This window comes from Podarcis pityusensis (assembly GCF_964106645.2).
Source record: "Podarcis pityusensis genome assembly, chromosome: 1".
NCBI lineage: Eukaryota > Metazoa > Chordata > Lepidosauria > Squamata > Lacertidae > Podarcis > Podarcis pityusensis.
In genome coordinates this window covers 79840523-79862271 of record NC_138028.1, presented here as the reverse complement: position 1 = coordinate 79862271, position 21749 = coordinate 79840523, and the positions used below count along the sequence as shown (strand labels likewise).

General features: G+C 46.0%; 1 protein-coding gene across 2 annotated transcripts in view; it reads left to right on the top strand.

Moving 5' to 3' along the window:
• Positions 1-10668: 10668 nt before the first annotated feature.
• The window catches only part of PKP3 (plakophilin 3), a 76207-nt gene continuing 65126 nt past the window's right edge, over positions 10669-21749 (top strand). The window contains exon 1 of one of the 2 annotated variants that reach the window (XM_081010632.1): positions 10669-10864. In XM_081010632.1, the coding sequence (XP_080866758.1) occupies positions 10823-10864 (42 nt within the window). In that variant the 5' untranslated portion in view covers positions 10669-10822. The remainder of the gene's footprint in view (positions 10865-21749) is intronic. The other variant, XM_081010631.1, reaches the window with a different exon arrangement.

Genomic DNA, 21749 nt, shown 5'->3' with positions numbered 1-21749 from the left:
TTAAAATGCATCTCTGGGCTATTTGTGGGGCATAGGAGTTCATTCATTATTTTTTTCAAAATATAGTCTGGCCCCCCACAAGGTCTGAGGGACAGTGGACTGGCCCCCTGCTGAAAAAGTTTGCTGACCCCTGAAGTAGGGTGATAGCAGTAGCCTAGGGTAGGCTATCTATCCAGATGTTGTTGGACTACAACTCCCATCACCACTAACCATTGGCCATGCTAGCTGGGGGTTGATGGCAGTTGGGAGTCCAACAACCACGTTGGCTCCCCCGCCATATCTTGTATTATATGGAATGTCAGGTTTTGTGAGAACCTTCCATCCTCCCATGTTTCAGAAGTTATGGGATAAAATACTGTCAGAGAAAAGGTTTTTTTGTATCAGGGATTCATGCAACAATGACCCTCTCTCTTAGGCTACTGCAGGAATAGGTATTCCTGATCCTTAGTTCAGTGGCAGGAAGCAATTCAGCCCCCTCGCCTATCGTACAGCTGAAGCCATTTCCCTCATTCTCGCTGAACCTCAACCTGACATCCAGCTGATTAAAGGCACCCTTCAAAGCCATGAGATGGCAAGCCCAGATGAAGGAGACAGCTATTGTTTCATGAGGCACTTTTTGTGTGCCTGGACGGTAAACGTTATAAATAGCAACACAGAACGAAAGGTGGGCCTCCAGCTGGTACCCATAAGATGATTTGTTTCTGAAGTATAGAAGATATAAAAAGCCCAAAGTGTTTTGATAAGAATCTTCCTTAGGGGCAAAAGAAGAAGAATGTATCAGATGTAATTTTTCTTATAAAGGGAAGTCTTACAAAGAGAGACAACATTCTAGAAAAAAGATAAATGAATTGATTTTATTTGTTTCTTCTACCCTTCAGGAACATACCTCCTAATGTGGTATTAGCTTGATGAGGCCTGCTACTCTGTTTCACTTTTTTGCCTTTGGGTACCTCACAACACTCCCACCCTTCACTTAGGTTATTTTCAATAAGGTATTTTTAAGCTGCCACCCACAATGTTACCAACCCCTGGTCTCAGAACACATTCCTGTGTCTACATCCTTCCTTGTGCCAAGAGCAAACGGATAGTATGAGCTATGGCAAACAAGGCTTTCCCTTCAGTTTAATGATCCTGGCTTGTGTCAATTAATCTCATATTCTCTGATTTTAAACTGTGGCTACATTCACACCACACATTTAAAGCACTATAATACATCTTTAACCATCCACGGCTTTCCCAAAGTGGCTAGTTTACCCCTCACCTCGGGAGAAAGGTAATCAAGGCCTTTGTTCACCTTCAGTCTACCTGAGAAGCTCAACATGGCTTTTACAAGGCATTCTTGTATCCCTATACCAACAATTTAGAAACTTTCACCGAAGTAATTAAGCCAAGTTGTATTGCCTGCGTTTTCTGACTAATGTATGGAAAAGCATATGAATCTGACCTTTGGAGAGTTTGTAAGTAAAACATTTTTTCACTTGCTAAACACATGGCCTTTTCTTGTGCTGGGGAAAGAAGAGACTATTTTGGAAGAAACTTAGAAAAGCATATTGTAAAGGTCTAACAGCATATATTTCCACACTTAATTCCGCTGCATTTTTTAAAAAAATTAAATCTCACCAAAGAGTACTTGCCCCAAATTTGGATCTTGGCATCCAGGTATTCTCCTTTTATATACCTATTTTTTCCTGGCCACCAAATAATGTATGGTGTGAATGTGGTCTGTTTCTGCCCTAGAAGAACACATATTTCCCTCAGCCAAAAAGTCAACCGCAACAACAAAATGTCAATAGAAAACAACACAGCAGCAATAACACAATATAGGGGAACAATAGTGGAACCAACGAATATTATGTGGTGTTGGTAAAAGATAAGATGGGAAGCCATCACCAACTGCACTGTAGGGTGCAACACAGCTGCAAGCATAGGCCAAGGCAAATTGTATAGTTATGCCATATAAGCAAATCAACACCTGAAGCATTGAGCATGGCATCCACGTGCTCGACTCTTGAAGTCAGACAGAATGAGTACAGCTGCTGAACTGGTGTTGACCCGGTTACTAACACCTAAATAGTCAGCCATAGGTAATTATTCAGATATAGAGCAGATCTCAGTGGTGTACCACATTAGCATTTGATTATCCTCCCTAAACACAGCTCTCCTCTCCATCATAGGGCCTTTACACCTGCCAGTGTATGACAAATAGCTCCAGAGTAATACACATGCCTTAATTTTTCCTGACCTACGTTTCACTCTAATTCACAGGAAACAGCATTTTGTAAAACAGAACACTGGAGAGTATTTCCTCACAGTGCAGAGATAATACACAGATTTCACAAATATGCCAGAGGAGAGAGAAGTTGGAGAGTCTTCCAAAGAGAAGGGTGGGGAAAGAATTCTTCCTAATGTCCTTTTGTCTACATTAATTAATGTAAATGTATGCAAATAGAATCTGTCCATTGGCTAACGGTGATGCTAAACTTGCATTAAAAACAGAAACTGGCTGAGAGCATGAATATTTGTGAAAAGAGAGACACTAACTGAAAATGGCAGAAATGCTAAGTAAAAGTCAAGGAATATAGAGGAGGTCACTTGTGGTGACCTCCCAGACAGGGCAGCATTGTAACGAAGGTTGTGAAAGGGCCACGTTGGCACTGAAATAAGAAAGCTGGATAGGGTCTAAAAGACTCCTTATGCAGTGTCACAAGCACACACACCACCACCCATGGATGTGTCAAGTGTCATACATGTGACTTGCACACCAACACATAACTATTAAGAGGAAAAGTACACTGAATTCTATGCTCAAAAAAACCTTATCCAGAGCAGCAGCATTCACATCACCTGCTAGTGGGCCAGGATAATTGGTGGACCCTCCTTAACTAGCACAGAACTGGGGAACGTTTGGGCCCTTCAGGCGTTGTTGGACTACAGTTCCCATCATTTCTAATCATTGACCACCACCTTGCCCCCATGACTGAGCGGGCTCAGGAGCCACATGACAACAGTGCACCATGCGCACATGCCCCATGGCGTGCTGACGTCACACACACATGGCTCAGGTTGTAAGCGCACGGCTGCTACAGACGTTGGGGGCCCCGGCTCTCTGATTTAGAATTTTGTGAGGGCCTTGGCCTCCCCCCATACTTGGCGCCCTGATTGACCATGCTCTCTGGGGCTTATGGGAGTTGAAGTCCAACAGCATCTGGAGGGCCAAAGGTCCACTGACTCCTGCTCTAGCAAGTGAATGAGGTGGTAACAAGTTCTTTCTTTCTTTCTTTCTTTCTTTCTTTCTTTCTTTCTTGTTTTTTTAATCACTATAAGATGTTAATTTAAACTTCAAATTCCACTTAGATTTTCGCTAAGCCAAGATCAAATAATATTACATAAAATAAAATAGCATATATCAAGTAAAATAAAATTATAAAATAATTGTGGCCTTCCAATCATTTCCTGATATAGTTGACATTTATGATTTTGAATGTACTTATAATTATTACGTTACTTTTAACATACTTTCTAAGACTTTCTTACAACATATCGTACCAATCTTTCTTTGTTTCTTAATATTTTACTTACACAAGGGTCATTCAAACACTCCCATAGATAGCATGTCACTGGGTTTTTTTTGTAGGTATCTCTTAAACATTTCCCACTTTTGAGAAAATGATTGCTTTGTGTTACCTCTTAACCTATTTGTTAATTGAGCCATTTCCACTTAGTCTAATAATTTATTTTGCCATTCCGTTAACATTGTTATCTTTCCCCCCTTCCAATTAGATGCTATTAATAAACGGGCGACAGCTGTTGCATATAGAAAGATTTCTCTTATATTTTTCAGAATATCTCTGCCCAAGATTCCCAACAGAAAAGCTTTAAAGATTTTTTTTTTCATCTCATCATAAATAATAATCCCAAACCCCTTGGTTTTACTGCATGTCCACCACATGTGATAAAAATCCCCTACTTTTTCTCCACACTTCCAACACTTATTCGAATTGCTTTTATACATTTTGGAGAGTTTTGATGGTGTAAAGTACCACCAAACCGGCATCTTCATCATGTTTTCTTTAATGCTGTAACATGCAGTAAAGTTCATGTTTTTCAATGTGCTTTGCAAACTGAATTTCCTCTTTAGACATCTATTCTAGCTGGCTGTTGCTGCCATCTTTGGGATTGTACTGCGCATATACCCAGCTGTCATTGTTGCCATACTTCTTACGTTGCACCATTTTCATAGACAGCTGAATGTGTGAAGACAACGGAATCCCCAAGGCTCCAGTAACATTCAGTGAAGGCGAAGGCATGAGATGCAGATACTTGGTGGAACAAGGTGAATGCGTAGGATAGAGAGGAATGCATAGAGACAGGTCTTCCTATGACTATTTATTTACTTGTTTATTTTCAATATTTATACCTTTATTTTTAGGGCAACATCCTCACACAAGGTAGCTTCTAGCAGTAGATAGAGATAATGCAAACAAAAAGAATAAATGAAATTTAAACCAACCACCAAGTATTAGTGCCCAGGGTGCAGGCAGGTTGCTGCATATTACAGAATTTTGCTTTCAAAACTGTCAACATGCGTCTCTGCAAAATCAGGCTTTAGCCAGGAGTTGTCACCACAGTTATCTGCAATATTGCCTTCTTTCCATTTTCCTCCAAAAATTAAAGGCAAGTTACACATTCACTTTCTCTCTATCATTTCAGCCTTTTTGTGTTGCTTTAACAGTGCTTTCTTGTATATCACCCAAGTATATTTTCACATAATATATGAGTGCTGTTTCCCAGACAGACATCAGATTGCACGTTTTTGCAACAATGGGTAGGACAGTACATACACCGTGATTCTGCAGAAGCACAAAGAATGCATGCATTATTCTCCTATTTGAAGAATTTAGCTTCCTCATAATCTCATTGTTAATGTTTAAAAAGAACAAGTTTCTGGGCCCTATAGCTTGGATGCTTGAAGGACAATAACGTATAAGGTTTTAGAGACTGGGGCTCTTCTTCTCAGTACCATGTGCAATCTTTTTCCTTCCCATGACCAGCAAAACCAGAATAAATCATGCAAAGTACTAAACACTGCAGAAACAATACTGGAAAATATTGGGAGTTGTGTTCAATTTGCATAATCTATACAGATTGCAGAATTCATCTTTTATTGGCTCAAGATATGAATACCTTGAGAAAATTAGATTTGTTTGTTGTTTATGGTGAGCAAGACACTCAGCAAGACAGCTGGGAGTGGACACACAGACAAATGTCCTCTATTACAAATATCCAGACATCTCTACACACAATTACAGTCAGGCCTAGGTTACACTCATAACTTGTAAAGTGGCTATCAGTCTCCTCAGGCAGACCAATAAATGGCTTGGTTTTCAAAACAACATAATACCTTATTAGAAAATCATTCTGCAAGAGTAACTTTTGAAAGGTGAGCAATTGCCCTAAAGCACTTTTGAAAATCTTGCCTCACTGGTTTGATGCAAGTTTTAATACGCCTGTTGCTTAAAGCCCCGCCCTCCTCACAAAGCAACAAGAAGCAATGACTCCTCAGGTTAGGTAAACCTTAGCTCCTACTTGCCAAGGCACCTAAAAGGAATCTCGCCCAGCAGAACATACTCTCACTTGTAGCAATATTGCCACACTTTGTGAAGCTGTGTCATCTTTTTCTGACCCTGTGTGACAGTAGCGATAAGCCTAAGAGCTATCAGAGAGATGAAAGAAGTGTCATCACATCAAGTGTGGTGGCTGGAGCATTTGGGTTTGGATGTTGAGGAAAACCCAGGCTCTAATCCCCACTTCAGACACAAAGCTAGTGTTGCTCATGAAAAGTTAAATATATTCATCCCCAGCCCATATGCAAACCTTGCTTCAGCCTCTCCCCATCAACAGACTGCACTCTCAGGGAGCCCCACCTGGTATTATATTGTGTCTCGGCTCACTCCACCTATCCACCAGGATAGCTTATGATAACAAGGGCCCATCTACATGGCACCAACACCAGCTGGTTTGCCCAGGGCCTCGGGCTGCTTGTCTCCTGCTTCTTCCTTGAGTTCCCTCCTCTCATGGGCAGCTCAGGAGATTTTGTATCGGAAGTCCTTATGCACCTGGAAGTCCTGCATGTCTCAAGGCCATTCATTCCTAAGCCCTGCCATTTGGCCACATTGCCCTTTGTGAGCCATGCAAAGGTTCTGATGGCAGCAATCCACAATGGAGCCTTGAGGGAAGCCGCAGGGGCAAACAGCTAAAGGAGAAAGTTCCTCCACTCTCAATATGCAAGAGTAAGTGGCATAAATTCAATGACTTGGCCTCTATTTATTTACTTAAAAATCTTGTTTCCAGACTAGCCCTCCCATACCCTGAGGCAAGGATGAAATTGAGGGATGTGTCCTGCTCTGTGCATTGAGCAGATGACACACTGAGACATCCCCGTAGTTTTCATGGAGGTCATGAAGAACCACTGAGGGCAGCTTCAGAATTTTGAAGTTCATCAGCATCACATTCGAGATTGCCGGAGAGGCTGCTGAACAGCAGGTGGGCAGCAAACTAGAAGGATCTCTAGTTTGTTTGGTTCAAAGTCAGGCACAGACCGTGTTCCAGGGCAGGAATGTCTCTGACAAGAAATATGGCATTATTTTGGACCATAGCAAACCCCCTCCAAACCCTCAAGTCTATGTTGGTGCTGTGCTGAGTACCAAGACAGACACAGCTGGGTCGGACTAACCCCAACCAGGTCTCAATTATACATGCTAGTCTGGCTCCTAGCAGACAGAACTCCTTAGCAGAGCATCCAGAATAGGAAATGGTCCTGCAAATATCCACAGCCTGCTCCCTTGCATCATATCTCCCATGCCCATAATAATTATGGTGGGGTTCTCCTACCATCCCACCCCTTGCCAAATTCATCCAGACACACACTGAACCAAATGTAGCCTAATTATTAACGTGCACCATACAAAAATGCAAACATAGACAACTGGGTAGCAGCATAAACTAGTAAAATGCTTACAATTGCACAAAGCTATTTAAAGATATATTGCAGCTACTGCTACTACTCTGCAGATGTTTTCAGTTAGTGTTGTGTTGGGCTTCTGAGATGAAGAAAAGGCAGAGGGAGACAGCTGGGCAGTGCGAAGGAGTTCCACATGTCAAAACTCCATTTGTTAATGGTGTCATGAGACACCATTTGAGAAATACATGAGCTCAATGCTTCTGCCTAGGCAAGCCCATTGGCACTCTGCCACGCCTCATCCCAGGTAAACCAGTCCAGAGGCACATTGTCCTTAAACAAAGGGTGCAGCTTGTCTTATACTAGGTCAAGCTGTTTGTCTGCTCTGTGTTGTCTACTCTGACTGGCAGCTGCTGTCCAGGGTCTCTAGCAGAGAAAGAAAGAAAGAAGAAGAAGAAGAAGAAGAAGAAGAAGAAGAAGAGGAGGAGGAGGAGGAGTTTGGATTTGATATCCCGCTTTATCACTACCCGAAGGAGTCTCAAAGCAGCTAACAATCTCCTTTCCCTTCCTCCCCCACAACAAACACTCTGTGAGGTGAGTGGGGCTGAGAGACTTCAGAGAAGTGGGACTGGCCCAAGGTCACCCAGCAGCTGCATGTGGAGGAGCGGAGACGCGAACCTGGTTCCCCAGATTACAAGTCTACCACTCTTAATCACTACACCACACTTTCCCATCGCTTACTACCTGATTCTTTAAGCCGGGGTGCAATCCACACCAAGGCCCCTTTTAATTTTATGAGATTTCATGCAACCACATTTGCTGCTTGTTTGGGGCGCACTGTGTGGAATACAATGCCACTTCTCTCTCTTGTTTTTAACATTCTGGGTTATAAGCTGCTGTGAAAAACTATAAAAAGAGGGAGGTGTGTCAAAGTTATTTGCGCTGCATCCTTGTTCTTCATCTCACAATGTGGGCGTTGCCTAAAAGGTGACCTATTTTTAAAGAAACCTCAAGTACATGCACATATCTGCAACTGTGCAAACAGTTAATACAAGCTACACAGCTAGGAGGGAGAAAGAATGTTGCCACCCGCAGCAAGGATTCTGGTAACCTTTCTTCTCCCTCATCGCCCCCCCCCCCCCCAGCTGCCTTTTCTGGACATTCACACTCTTCTTTCCACCCATGCAATTTATTGCAGGTATTGCTCTCATAATTAACTTGTACAAGGAGAATTTGTACAACTGGAGGTCGGGCAACCTGCTCCCACAAACACATTTAAAATGACATAGGCTGCCCATATGATTTTTTTTTTCTACAGCTGCTCCCAAATATTTCAGAAGCTGGGTCTCTAGCTCACTGGAAAAGCAGTTAGCTACAAAAGAAATGTAGTATCTCACCCAGGTTACAACGTTTTACAAGAGGTCAATAAAAAATTACTAACCAAATGCAATTAAGTGTTAATTGTATGGCTGAGAGAGAACCAAACAGATTGCTGCTGCCAACTCCCTCCTTCTCCTTTCAGTTTGACCATGTGTTTCATCAATGACTTGCACCTCTTTGCCCACATATCAGGCATTTAATATTTGCTCCTGTGATCCCTGAGGGCATCTGGCTGATGATACCTCAGCCCTTATCCCCTTCCACATCATTTTCACCTCCTTCCTTCACTCCCAAAATAACAGGCACTCCATGGGTGGTATTCAAGTGAGTTTTACTCAGAGTAGATATATTGATATATATCTCTTTTCCTATCTTGGGCTGCTGCTCCATCCTGGCATCATTTATTCTGTTATCACTGGTTGGGCACTGCTTTACTTTTGGGTAAAGACAGAGGCAAAGTAGATGTTGAGCATTTCTGCCTTCTCTCTGTCACCCAATACCATTTCTTTGTCTTCTCCATGCAAAGGACCTACTACTTGCTTGTTCTTCCTCTTGTTTCAAACATAGCCAAAGAAAGGTTTCTTTTTATTCTTAACCTCTCTGCAAGCCTGAGCTCATTCTGAGCTTGAGCCAGTCCGACTTTCCCCCTGCAACTGTTGGTTATTTGTGTATACTCCTCCTTTGTTATTTCCCTGATCTTCCATTTCTTATACTGTACAGTACATGCCCTTCTTAAATCTCAGCTCATCTGTAAGCTCCTTATGCAGCCACACTGATTTCCTTAGATACATCCCACTTTTCTTCCTTGTTGGCATTGTCTGCATTTGTGCCTTCAATATTTCACCTTTAAGAAACTCCCAGGCACTTTGGACTCCTGTCTCTTTGAGTATTTCTGACCATATCTTATCCAGTAGTTCCTTAAGTTTTTTCAAATCGCCCTTCTTAAAGTCTGACTATACTTAGTCAGTATAGTATATGCGATGGCAAACCTGGACAGCATCTTAAAAAGCAGAGACATCACTTTGCCGACAAAGGTCCGTATAGTTAAAGCCATGGTTTTCCCAGTAGTGATGTATGGAAGTGAGAGCTGGACCATAAAGAAGGCTGATCGCCGAAGAATTGATGCTTTTGAATTATGGTGCTGGAGGAGACTCTTGAGAGTCCCATGGACTGCAAGAAGATCAAACATATCCATTCTTAAGGAAATCAGCCCTGAGTGCTCACTGGAAGGACAGATCATGAAGCTGAGGCTCCAATACTTTGGCCACCTCATGAGAAGAGAAGACTCCCTGGAAAAGACCCTGGTGTTGGGAAAGATTGAGGGCACAAATAGAAGGGGACGACAGACGACAAGATGGTTGGACAGTGTTCTCAAAGCTACAAACATGAGCCTGACCAAACTGCGGGAGGCAGTGGAAGACAGGAGTGCCTGGTGTGTTCTGGTCCATGGGGTCACGAAGAGTCGGACACGACTAAACGACTAAACAACAATACTTAGCTTTCCTTTGTCTCTGTATAATGAAATCCAAGAGGACACGATCACTTCCTCCCAAGGTTCCCAGTAAAGAAAGAAGGGACAGGGACCCAGAGGGCGCTTCCATACAACCTGTTTGTTGAGGATTCATCCTCATTTGTTTGCAAGGAAATTAGATGACCTAAGCAAGTATTATCTTGCACTTTCCAGTCACTGTCCTTATTGTGAAAAGGCTGAGCTTTTGGGAAAGCAGATTTGTTGCAAAAGAACTCCCAGTCAGTTTGAATGGTGCAACCTGGATGTGTTTGTGTGTGACAGAAGCCCACCTGAATATAGCAACTGGAAGCGTCCTCAAAGGTATGGGAAGAAGGCCAGGCAAGGGCAGGCAGGCACCCAGCTCAGCATGGGAAATGAATGGAAAAAGTATAAAGAAACAAAAACAAGGTTCTGATGATGTGGTAATGATTCATCTCCTTTTTAATCCAGTACTGTATGGTGTTTGTTTATCTGAAGCTCAGCCCTGCCCTGCCAAAGTGCCAAGAGATTACTGGAACCTGAGCTGTAGGTCAAGGTAGCTGGGATAGGTTGAAGAGGGCTTGTGTTCCCTCCTTCTGCTTTTTCCTTCTGCCAGGAGCTCAGACCATAGCAAAGTCTCACCCAGCAGCCAGCTGCTGTTGCTGATCTGCAAGATGAGCACCACTGCCACAGAGAGAACAAACTTGTCTTAGGGCGTTTTAAACTTGTGTGAGTGTGTGTGTGTGTGTGTTTAAAGCAACAACAAAAGAAAATTAACTGGTTGGGTAACATCAGTGGGTGGGACTAATTTTTTTGCTTTCAACCCATCTTAGCTCAGCCTGACACTGCACCGATGGTTACGGTTAAAGAGTGAGAGTTTAATTCACCCAAGTGCTTGCAGAAGGAAGTATCTGCCCAGTCGGCAGCCTCTGGGACCTCAACAGCCCTGGGCTAAGAAGGCACGTGGGGAAATTGTCTCCATCATCACTGAGAGGATGCTGCAGCAGGGGAACAAACTGCCTAGGATGCCAAACACTGTAGGTCTCTTTCTGATTTCATGCTTTCATTCAGTCTACACAGGTGGAGAGGTGGATGAGCAGAACTTGGGGATGCTAGTGTTGGGATATTGTGCAAGCAAGTGCTGGGCTGCTGGGTGTAAAATCTCATAGACTCTGGCACAGCATGTGGTAGGACGTTGGTGGGTCATGTAAATATATGGTGGAATGGCACCAGAGCTGCAATCCAGCACCCACTTCACTGGGACCAAACCACCTTGAACTTCGGGGTATTTGCATTTGAGTAAAATTGCCTAGGACTGAGCTGCACAGGACTCTGTCATGAGCAAGTCATCCTTTGGATCCTGAAATGGCTTACATCCTGCAAACCAGAGAGAGAGGGACTTGTGATCTGCCATTGTGATTTTCTCTATAGATAGACAGAATAGGCACAATGAGAGGGTCATCCCACTAGAAAGGATAGCATTATCCATGTCCTCTGCGAACCTTCTGGATGATATTGTTTAGAGGCTCTGCGATCTGGTAGTGTCCTGAACTTGGATTTTTTAAATCCCACATCAGCTATAAATGTAAAGGGTGGTTGCATGTGAGTCTCCACTTCCCAGCCCCAGTTCCTCTCCTGTCAAAAAGGGGGAATGCCTCTTCTTCAAACAATGGCTAATTAACTTATAATGGAATTCAGTGTCATGAAATGTGTTGAAGGCCTTAAAAAAGATTTGATGGGAGAGAGGACTATCAATGGCTATGTTATGTACTGAGTTGAATAGGATCCAAACTGTAGCAGTCTGATTGGTCCTAGAACAATAGGATCCAAAAGGCAGCAGTCTGATTGGTCCTAGAACAATAGGATTCAGAATGCAGCAGTCTGATTGGTCCTAGAACAATGCAGCAGTATGATTGGTTGGCAGGAACCACCCAATCCTGCTCCAGATAGAAGTGAATCCACAACCTGATTGGCTTACAGTAGAATTCCAGAATTAGCCAATCATGTGCAGCCCATTGTGTAAATAATGTATATAAAGCAGATACTGTGAGGGGACATTCATTCATTCCTCCTCACCACTATGAGCTGAATAAAGAGCATGAAATCACTTTGCGACTCTGAGTATATTTCACTGGCGACGAAGGTGGGATCCCGCTGAGCTGACTGCCACACACAGCACCGCAGCACCGCCAACTGCCGCACCGCTGCCTCGCACCGTGTATCCAGGCTTCAGCTCCGGGGCACAAGGAACTCAGAATGGCAGCCAACAGCAGCTTCTCGCCATTCAACCCAGCATCTGGAGACTGGGAAGCGTACGCCTCCCGTTTCACCTTCCTCCTAGAAGCCAAAGGGGTCACCGACGAAGAAGACGCCAAGAAGAGGGCGATATTCTTCAGCGTCTGCGGAGAGGAGACGTTTGAAATCGCCCGGGCTCTCCTTGCGCCTGAAGACGTCGCTACTGTTCCATACAAAACAATAATGGAACAGCTGAAGGGGCACTTTTCGCCGCAGCCCTCAGTGGTGGCTCGTCGAAATGCCTTCTACGCAAAGCGGCAAGCCCCTGGGGAAACCATAACTGGGTTTGTGACCTCTCTCCGCCAAGCCGCCCGGTTCTGCAACTTCTCAGAGCTGGAGAACATGCTTCGTGACCGCCTCGTCGGTGGCCTGAAGGATGAGAAGCTGCAACGGCGCCTCTACGCTAAGAAGGACCTAACGTTCCAGGTCGCTCTGGAGGAGGCCCTGGCAACAGAAGCTGCCGAGAGGTCGACCCAAGAGGCACGGCCGAGCCTGCCATCCCAACCGAGGGTCCACCATGAAGACCTCACCGACGACTCAGGATCCGACAGGGAGGAGGTGCACCGAGTACAGCAGCGCACTCAAGCAGCGCACAGACCACAGCTGCCTCGACGAGAAGGAGGGAACTGCGCAAGCTGCGGGGAGAGTCACGAGAGGAGGACCTGCCGTTTCCGCAACGCAGAGTGCAGGCAGTGCAGAAAATCGGGACACATCGCCCGGGTGTGTCGGGCTCGGCCCACCCGACACCAGGCATCAGATGACCAATCCAAGAGCCCCAGGTCCCGGGGCCCAACGCACCAAGGCAACTCGACGGAGCTCACGGACTTCCAGGTATACCAGTTGCCCCACCCCAACGTAGAGAAAATTTGTGTAGAGGTACAGATAGAGGGGGCCCCATGCCGCATGGAGCTTGACACGGGTTCAACTCTATCCATAATCTCGGCAAGGACCTTAAGGAAACTGTGTCCCACTGGGGGTCCCAAACTCAGGCCGGCCCCATTCACCCTCCGGGACTTCCAGAAACGTAAGGTCCCCACAATGGGGGTGGGGACCTTCAGGGTGCAATACCGAGGGCGGACGCGGCAACTGGACTTGCTTGTGGTCAAGGGCCCCTACATTAGCTTACTGGGATTGGCATGGTTTGGACCACTGGGGCTAGCTGTCACCGGGGTGAACCACACTAGCTTACAAGTGGACGTGGACGCCATATGCAAGGAATTTCCAGGGGTTTTCGATGGGAAATTGGGACAGTATACGGGCCCCCCCATTGCGCTACAGCTTGACCCCGCAGTACGACCGGTCAGGCTCAAGGCCCGCCGGGTCCCGTTCGCCTTGAAACCCCGTATAGACGAGGAATTGGACCGACTCGTAGAGCAAGGAGTGCTGGAGCCGGTGCCTAATGCTCCCTGGGAAACCCCAATCGTCACACCCGTCAAGCCTAATGGTTCGGTCCGCATCTGCGCAGACTACAAATGTACCATAAACAAGGCCCTCACGGCCCACGCATACCCAGTGCCAGTGGTCAGCCATGTCCTTGCCACCCTGGCTGGGTCGAAAATTTTTGGCAAGCTGGACTTGGCCCAAGCATATCAACAGCTGCCAGTAGATGAGGCCACAGCAGAGGCACAGACGATTGTGACGCACAGAGGAGCGTTCAGGGTAAAGCGGCTGCAATTCGGTGTCAGCGTGGCACCAGGCATATTCCAGAATATAATGGACTCTCTCCTTAAAGGGATTCCTGGCGTCACCCCCTTCTTCGATGATGTGTTGATTGCCGGCCCCACACCAGAGGAGTTTGAGGACCGCCTCCGCACCGTTCTGCACCGTTTCCAGACGGCGGGTCTCAAGGTGAAGCGGGAAAAATGTCTACTAGGAGTGCCTCAGGTGGACTTTCTGGGATTTATGGTGGACGCAGAAGGGGTCCACCCGACTGGGGACAAGGTACGGGCCATTTGTGATGCCCCAGCGCCCAAGAGCAAGACTGAACTTCAGGCCTTCTTGGGACTATTGAACTTTTACCATTCCTTCCTTCCCCACAAGGCGGCGGTAGCGGAGCCCCTACACAGACTCCTGGACAAGCGGGCCCCTTGGGTGTGGGGCCAGCGCCAGGAGGCCGCATTCCAGGCAGTCAAGGACTTGCTTGTCTCAAACTCGGTCTTGGCACACTTCGACGAGAGGCTGCCGGTGGTGCTAGCATGCGACGCCTCACCCTATGGCATTGGAGCTGTCCTGGGGCACCAACTCCCGGATGGAAGAGAGGTACCGGTGGCGTACTTTTCCCAGACACTCAACACAACCGAGCGGAACTACTCGCAAATCGACAAGGAGGGTCTGGCAATCGTAAAGGGAGTAAAAAAATTCCATGATTTCTTGTACGGGCGGCCCTTCACCGTGGTGACTGACCACAAGCCGTTGCTTGGCTTGTTTGCCCCCGAAAAGCAGACCCCCCAAGTGCTGTCTCCTCGCGTCCTCAGGTGGTCAATTTTCCTTGCCAGCTACCAGTATGCACTGATTCACCGACCTGGGAAGGCGATGGGCCATGCGGACGCCCTCAGCAGGCTACCACTACCGGAAACAGGCCCTGACCCAGCACCTGCACAAGAGGTTATGAGCCTGGAGCTGCTTCCCGACCGCCCCATTCAGGCACAAGAAGTTGCACACCATTCCAAGAAAGATAGGGTCATCTCCCGGGTCCTGGACTGGGTGTGGAGGGGATGGCCCAGCAGCAGCCCCGGGCCAGAATTCGCCGGCTACACAACCCGCAAACATGAACTGTCGGCCCACAAGGGGTGCCTGTTATGGGGAAGCAGAGTCGTTGTTCCCCAGCCCCTCTGCAAAAGGGTCCTCACAGCCCTACACGAGACACATCCAGGGGTAGTAAGAATGAAGGCCCTTGCCAGGAGTTATGTGTGGTGGCCGGGGATCGATGGAGAGATAGAGGCCTGGGTCAAACACTGCCAGGCCTGCCAAGAATCCCGCCCAGATCCCCCAAGGGCCCCAGTCCAGTCCTGGGAGTCCGCCCGAGCACCATGGTCACGCCTGCATGTGGATTTCGCTGGCCCCTTTCAGGGGAAAACATTCTTCATAGTGGTGGACTCCTACACCAAATGGCTGGAAGTCGCACTGGTACCGTCCACTTCCACGTCCGCAGCCATCCGGGTACTACGCAGGCTGTTTGCAACCCACGGGCTCCCTGACACTCTCGTCTCAGACAACGGGACTGCATTTACGTCAGGAGAATTCCAAACCTTCACAGCGCAGAACGCCATCCGCCACATCCGTTCGGCGCCGTTCCACCCTGCCACCAATGGCCAAGCAGAACGCATGGTGCGGACCACCAAGGACACCCTTCGCCGCATGACGCAAGGGGACTGGGAGTACCGCCTTGCCACATTCCTTCTAGCACAGCACAGCACCCCCAGCTCAACGACTGGCCGGAGCCCCGCTGAACTACTAATGGGTCGGCGCCTTGCAATCAGATTGGACCGCCTTCACCCCGATAGAGCTCAGGATGAGGTAGTGGTGGGGGAAGGCAGGAACCCCCGGACCTTCGAGGCCCAGGACCCAGTGTACGCAAAGAATTTTGGGGCAGGCCCAGCATGGGTACCCGCCACAATCACCAGGGTCACTGGCCCCGTGTCGTACGAGGTGCTAACGGATGGGGGGCAATGCTGGCGCCGCCACTGCGACCAGATACGGCGACGATTCCCGGGAGAAAACCAGGAGGAGGACAGGTCAGAGGAGTCCCAAGGGAACAGCGGGGCAGTGAGGCCCATAGAGCAGGAGGGGCCAGCAGGAGAGGCAGAATCAGTAAATACAGAGAGGACCCGTGAGGCCGAAAGGACACCGGAACCAGAACCACGACTGAGCGAGCCGGTTGCACCAGACCAAACAGCCGCATCACAGCCAGCATCCTTGGAACACGAGCCAGAACCCGGAGCCCGGACCAGGGAACACCCCAGGCCACAACGCACACGTAGGCCGCCGGCATACCTTGAGGACTATGAATGCGACCTCCCGGGCAGGACTGGAACTTAGAGGGGAGGGGTGTTATGTACTGAGTTGAATAGGATCCAAACTGTAGCAGTCTGATTGGTCCTAGAACAATAGGATCCAAAAGGCAGCAGTCTGATTGGTCCTAGAACAATAGGATTCAGAATGCAGCAGTCTGATTGGTCCTAGAACAATGCAGCAGTATGATTGGTTGGCAGGAACCACCCAATCCTGCTCCAGATAGAAGTGAATCCACAACCTGATTGGCTTACAGTAGAATTCCAGAATTAGCCAATCATGTGCAGCCCATTGTGTAAATAATGTATATAAAGCAGATACTGTGAGGGGACATTCATTCATTCCTCCTCACCACTATGAGCTGAATAAAGAGCATGAAATCACTTTGCGACTCTGAGTATATTTCAGGCTATTAGCTGTGAGAGCTCAATGGAACCTACATAACCAGAAGCCACACACCTCTAAGCGCTGAGAGCAAATAACAGAGAATGTCATCACCTTACATGCTCTGCTTGTGCATTATCCAGAGGTGGATATTAGAATTTGGGACTAGAAGGGCCTGTGATTTGATCCAGCAGGCCAATTCTTACACTCTTAACAGTAAGCCTCAGATGGGATGTTGAGTGACCGTTTGAAATGAGAGTGGCAATGTACCAGTATTTTGTACATCTGCAAATGTTGAGTAAGTGAATAATAGCTTCTGCCACAGAGCTATAGTGGAGCATAAAGGATCATGCTTATAGATTTTAGCAAAACCATTTCACTTGATCTTAAAGGATGTTACTGTAAACCCCTTAATTGGTCAAGCAAGCCATTTCTACAAAATACATGCCATGCTTAAATTTGTAAATTTATGCATGGCATGAAGAAAGTGGCTATCTCCAGCAGATAACCTGTGTAGATAAAAATGCTTTAAAACTTGGCTCAGGAGGTTAGAATTTTTTTTTTTTTTTAAAAGGAGAGTAGGAGCATACACCCAACTTGTCTGATCTGAGAAGACAGACCTGGGCTTGTCTCACTGCTTGACTTCAAACCTTCTCAGCAGCCCCCTGTGGGCCTCAGTTCCCCACCTATAAAATGAGAATGTTAGCAACATATTTCACAAGTCTGTTGTGAAGATGAATAAAAAAATACCATAAAATCAAAGGAAGAAGAGCAAGAAGGAAGAGAGAGCAGAGGTGTAGCATGTGGGAGTTTCACAAACATGGTTGCCAACATGTCTATTCAATGGCGATGCAAGAAGGACAACTTTATTAGGAGCAGTTGATCCAAGATCACACATCACATTCACTCTCAATGGGCAAGGGTGGAGGAAAAATGGTCAAAGAAGAAAGGGAACTCCTGCCCGCGAAATGAGTGATAGTGCCAGACACAGCTTATGCTCAGCTACGGAGTGAATATTCATTAGGGAGAAACTATTTCATTACAAGTTGGTGCTCATCAATTTGGTTTGCTGTTGCATATTCTGCAACTTACATGTGCCAGAGGCAGTGGTGGTGGGTGTGGGACTGAAGGAATTGCTCACTCTGTGCATTCCTTCCACACCCTGGCAGCAAAGCCCTCCTCTGGGGAAGAGCAGATTTAGTGGAATCTGGAGAGGGTGGGATGAAATGCAGATCTTGATTTAGTAGAGAGATGGCAATTTATGCAAGCTGAAGATGTTTATCAACCCTACTTGAGAGCCTTTCCAAGAGGCCCAGGATCTTCTCTTAGGAATTCTTCTGTTCATGCTAAAACATGTGTGTAGGCATCTGCGAGGACCCCTCCCTATAATTTTGCATATACATGTCCAGCATCCTTTGTATTGGCTTCTGTTAGCAGGCAACCCCCACTCCTACCCTGGGATGCTGAAGGTGCAGGCCATGTGGCAGAGTTTACACTGTTCAGGAATCTGGGTGGCATCCAGAATCCAAATTTTTCTGCCTGGTGCTCTGGTACTTCATCAATTGACTCAGATTGTAAATCTTTCATTAAAAAAAGAAGAGGTGTGTCTCTAATCCTCATCATACAGAAAAAAAAACAGGAATATGTACAAAAAATGTTCAACTCAATGAAAAGTAATGCTCACACGCTGTTGCTGTTCTGGCCTCTGAAAAGGGAATGCCTCTGGCCAAAGGAAGTCGTGAAGAAGCAAGAATGCCTCTTGGTTGTGTCGCAACCTCCAAATGTCAGATAACACACAAATGAGGCATGCTAATTTAGTTCATCTCATTTGCATATACATAATTTGCACAACTATCTCCAGATCGCCTTCCCTTAGTGTTGCCCTTTATTCTGAACATCCTTCAGTTGTAACTCTGTTAGTTAATTTCCAACATTTGTAGACTGCTTTTCTTCATAAATGGGCTCAAAGCGGTTTATAGAACAATCAATAAGACATCCATCGAATAATATCACGATTGGAACAATAAAAAGGTCAAAACATGAAATAGGTCTAATGGAACTTATTGAAGATGCCTGCTAGAATAGAAAGGTCTTTGTCAAGTGCTTGAAGTTCAACAGGAAAGGGGCCTGTCTGATCTCAAGTCGCACGACTCTTGGTGAACATCAGAGGTGCATCTGAGCCATGGGGGACCACTAACAGAGACAATATTTTTCACAGGAAATAATGCTCCCAGAAGAAAAGAATAACAAGAAAGTTTAAAGCAGAGGTGGTCATGTAAATGATGTTGGACTCCAACTCCTGTCAGCTCCAGCCACCATAGCCACTGGTCAGGAACGATGGGAACTGTAGTCCAACAACATCTGGTTGGCCACAGGTTCCCTTTCCTTAGTTTAAAAGGGCCAAGGCAAATCCCTCTTGGCCTCTGATCTGTTGCTGTCCAGTACTATGGAGCATGGCTAGTTCAAACAGTATGCAAGGCTGGAATTCTGCAGTGAAATTGTGGTTCTGGAACTGGTCTAGAATGGTCTTGAGCACATTCTAGAGCCTGTTGGATCCTGCCAAAGTTTTGGAGACTCTACTGGATGAAGACGATTGACCATTTGCCAACTGGCAACTTACAACACTGGACATAGAACTACTTGGTAAACTGGTCATCTGTTGCCCTGCCAAGTAGCATGGAAACTCTTGCCACACTCTGCACCTCTTCAGAAATCCAGGGAAGCAGGGGGAGGCTGATAAAATTCTACTCGACAATACAGATGACCTGCTTACCAGATCTGTAGTCACCCAAAGTCATGTGTGCCGTATGGCACACATGGTGAAATCTCCAGACCTGTGTTGTCCATTGAAATTAAACTACTACATTCAGGACCCACACAGGAAATAAACCTGACAAGTTTATTAAGAGGCTTATGTATTACTGCAGAATTTTTTCTCCATATTTGGCTCATCAGGCTGTTGGGACCAAACCATGCCCACCTCCTTTACACCTGAAGGGAGATAAAACATGGCCATGCCAATGGGGGTTTTATGGTTTGTACAGTGGTACCTCGGTTTAAGAACAGCCCTGTTTATGAACTATTTGGTATACGAACTCCACAAAACCGAAAGTAGTGTTCTGATTAGTGAACTTTGCCTCAGTCTACGAACGGAAGCCAAAAGGTGGAAGGGCACTGGCGGTGGAAGGCCTCATTAGGGAAAGCACACCTCAGTTTAAGAACGGCTTTGGTTTAAGAATGGACTTCTGGAACGGATTAAGTTCGTAAACCGAGATACCACTGTACTGGCAAAAATGTTATGATGTCAGGTGGTTGCCAGGTGGGTGGGTAGCTGACTCATAGAACTACCATGCCCAGAGTTTCTTGTGGAATAGCAAGCACTGGAGTATATCACTTAGTAAGTGATTGCTTGAGTTGATGAGATAATAATTTGTAACAGCAGTTTCACCTATACAAATTATCACAAGATGGCTGCAATGATTGCATGGGAAATCTACCTTGTAAACCTCGCCCTGATGTGCATTGTCATAGGAGTAGTGCTGAGAGGAATAGCTGAAGATCGTCTTGCTCTGGAAACAAAACTAACCCAACAGTAGGCTTGACCAAGTAATCTGCATTCCTCTCCACACACCTCTTTGCCAGGGCACACAAGCCATAGCTTTTATGAGCTCTATAAATCTTCTGCAAATTTAAACTGTAACATAAAAATGTCTCTAATTGGCCTTTTACCCTCATGCGGTAACAGTTCTAGTGCTCTCCCATTGCCTCCATTGTGACACATGCATTTCCCCCTCACCCCTGGCTCAGTTGCTTTGGACATTCTAAATGTGATTTCATAACCTTAAATTATGCACACATCAAACTGCCCTTCAATGACTGCCCTTCCCCTTCAAACATTAAAAACAATATATGGGAAGATTGTATTGATCCCCTATCAAAACTATTTGCATTCCGACTCTACTACTAGAATAATTCACAATGTTGCTGTTTCAGTGAACAGGGTTGTTGTTTTTAGTCAACTAACCTTTCATTGGGTTTTACAAACAGGGATCATAGGAATAATAAAGGATACAAATAAACAGACCAAGTGTGAGACATAGCCTTTTTGTCTTTCCTCACCGCCCCTGCAGACCTCTCAACCCCATATAGGGGTTGGGGGACTGAGAGACTCCTTGGCTCAGACTTGACAGAGACCTGTGGAGGGGTCTTGGGACTCCCCTTTGGAGAGGTTCGGAGCCTCTCCCTTGGGGACCCCGGTTCTGGACTCTGTGGCTGTGGACTGTGCCCCTCAGCAACAGGTTCAGTTTCGTCGCCCTCCTCTTCCTCATCTGAGTCAAACTGTTCTGAAAGAACATCCGGGTTCCCGTGAAGGCGTTTCCACCCACTCTGCTCGCAGAACTCAGCGCTGCCGCTAATAAGCAGCTTAGATTGGTTGCCAGTAGGGCCACATCACAAAAACAGCACAATAAATTTGCAGTGATATCTACAAGATATGGTTCATTATTCGTGGTCAATGTACAAGTTCTAGGTTCATAGAGTGGTTTAAATAGAAACAAAAATGAAAACAAAGGGGAAAGATGATAGAACGGAGCTAACATTCATCATTTTATAACTAAAAATCAGCAGCTCTGGGGGTTGTGCTTAGATTAAGTATGAGTAATACTCATTTTTCCTCTTATGCTACCAATGAAACAATACAAAGTGCTGGTATATTGATGAAGGTGGTAGGTGGGGGTTCAAAGTGATGATGATAATTTATGTTTAAATTTAAATTTAGATCAACCAGATTGAGCCAAATGCTGATGGTGGTAATTGTTCATTTTATGGAATACTGGCATGTGTTATGAAATTAAACCACACCGGGGTAAAAACCATCTTTCTCAATCTGTCCACATGTTAATCTCGCAAGGAGAGCTGTTTCGCAAACTGTTCAGTATCCATTGTCTATTGTTGCGCTGGAAAGGTACTTCCAGTGTTTGGTTATGTTGTGCTTCGCCACTTGTGATAAATGGCATAGTAATTCTTTCTCTATTTTGTAAATCCAGTTAAGTTTATGAGCCCACCATTGTTTTGGAGGGAGAGGCTGCACTTTATATTGGTTGGAAAACACTTAGGCTATTGTGCAATCGTGTGTGTGTGTGTGTGTGTGTTTTCAATTTTACATCTCAAAATAATCATCTTTCATGATACCATACATTCAATGACTTCCCTCCTTCCCCTTCCATGGTTCAT